Source organism: Colobus angolensis, unplaced genomic scaffold (genome assembly GCF_000951035.1).
Source record: "Colobus angolensis palliatus isolate OR3802 unplaced genomic scaffold, Cang.pa_1.0 Scaffold120, whole genome shotgun sequence".
In the NCBI taxonomy this organism is placed as follows: domain Eukaryota; kingdom Metazoa; phylum Chordata; class Mammalia; order Primates; family Cercopithecidae; genus Colobus; species Colobus angolensis.
The window spans coordinates 1,240,641-1,241,320 of NW_012113142.1; the positions used below are offsets into that span (position 1 = coordinate 1,240,641).

General features: G+C 57.6%; 1 protein-coding gene across 1 annotated transcript in view; it reads left to right on the plus strand.

The window, feature by feature from the left end:
- The window catches only part of LRWD1 (leucine-rich repeats and WD repeat domain containing 1), an 8,236-nt gene extending 7,670 nt beyond the window's left edge, over nucleotides 1-566 (plus strand). Inside the window, exon 3 of the mRNA XM_011930773.1 lies at nucleotides 252-566. Within this exon, the coding sequence (XP_011786163.1) occupies nucleotides 252-566 (315 nt within the window). The remainder of the gene's footprint in view (nucleotides 1-251) is intronic.
- Nucleotides 567-680: the final 114 nt, after the last annotated feature.

Consider the following 680-nt stretch of genomic DNA (forward strand, 5'->3'; position numbering starts at 1 on the left):
AGAGATCTCCTAGGCAGCGAATGTCCAGCCAGTGTTCAGTGACTCAGACCCAAAATGCCCAAAAAGAGCATCCACACAGCAAATAAAGGCAACAAGGAAAGGAGGGCCCAGGCTCTGAGCAGTGAGTGGAATGGAAATACAACTCTGTCCTCCGAGCAGCATAGCTGCTGGCGGCTGGCCACGCACACTGGGCCCTGTGCCATGGGGCTGCGTCGCGTACTGTGCCCTGGGCACGCCGGGGTCTCCTCTAGAGCAGCTCAGAGTGGTGTGAGCACCACGAGGGGGACCCATGCATAGATGGCAACACTGAGCTCAAGAGCAGGGGAGCAGCAGTGCCCCAGGAGAGCTTGGGTGCCCCACTGGCTGGGCTCCGGGCAAGAGTCCTCCATCCCTGTGCCCGACCACACCAGGAGACTGGGCAGACCCCACTCACAGACAAGGAAAGGCCTAGCTTCGCTGGTGGCACCAGAGGGAAGAGCCAAGTCTACAGTAAAATGACAAGTCCCTGGGCCAGAGTGGCCATCACATCCCTGACCAACCACCTGGCTAGGACCTCACTGGTGTAAACGAACATCCACCAACCAATGCAGGGCGCCCATCGGGGCACTGGAGAGCCACAGAACTCTCCTACTTCTTTCTCTTGTTACATAGAAGTTCTAGTCTCTGCCACATACATCTTA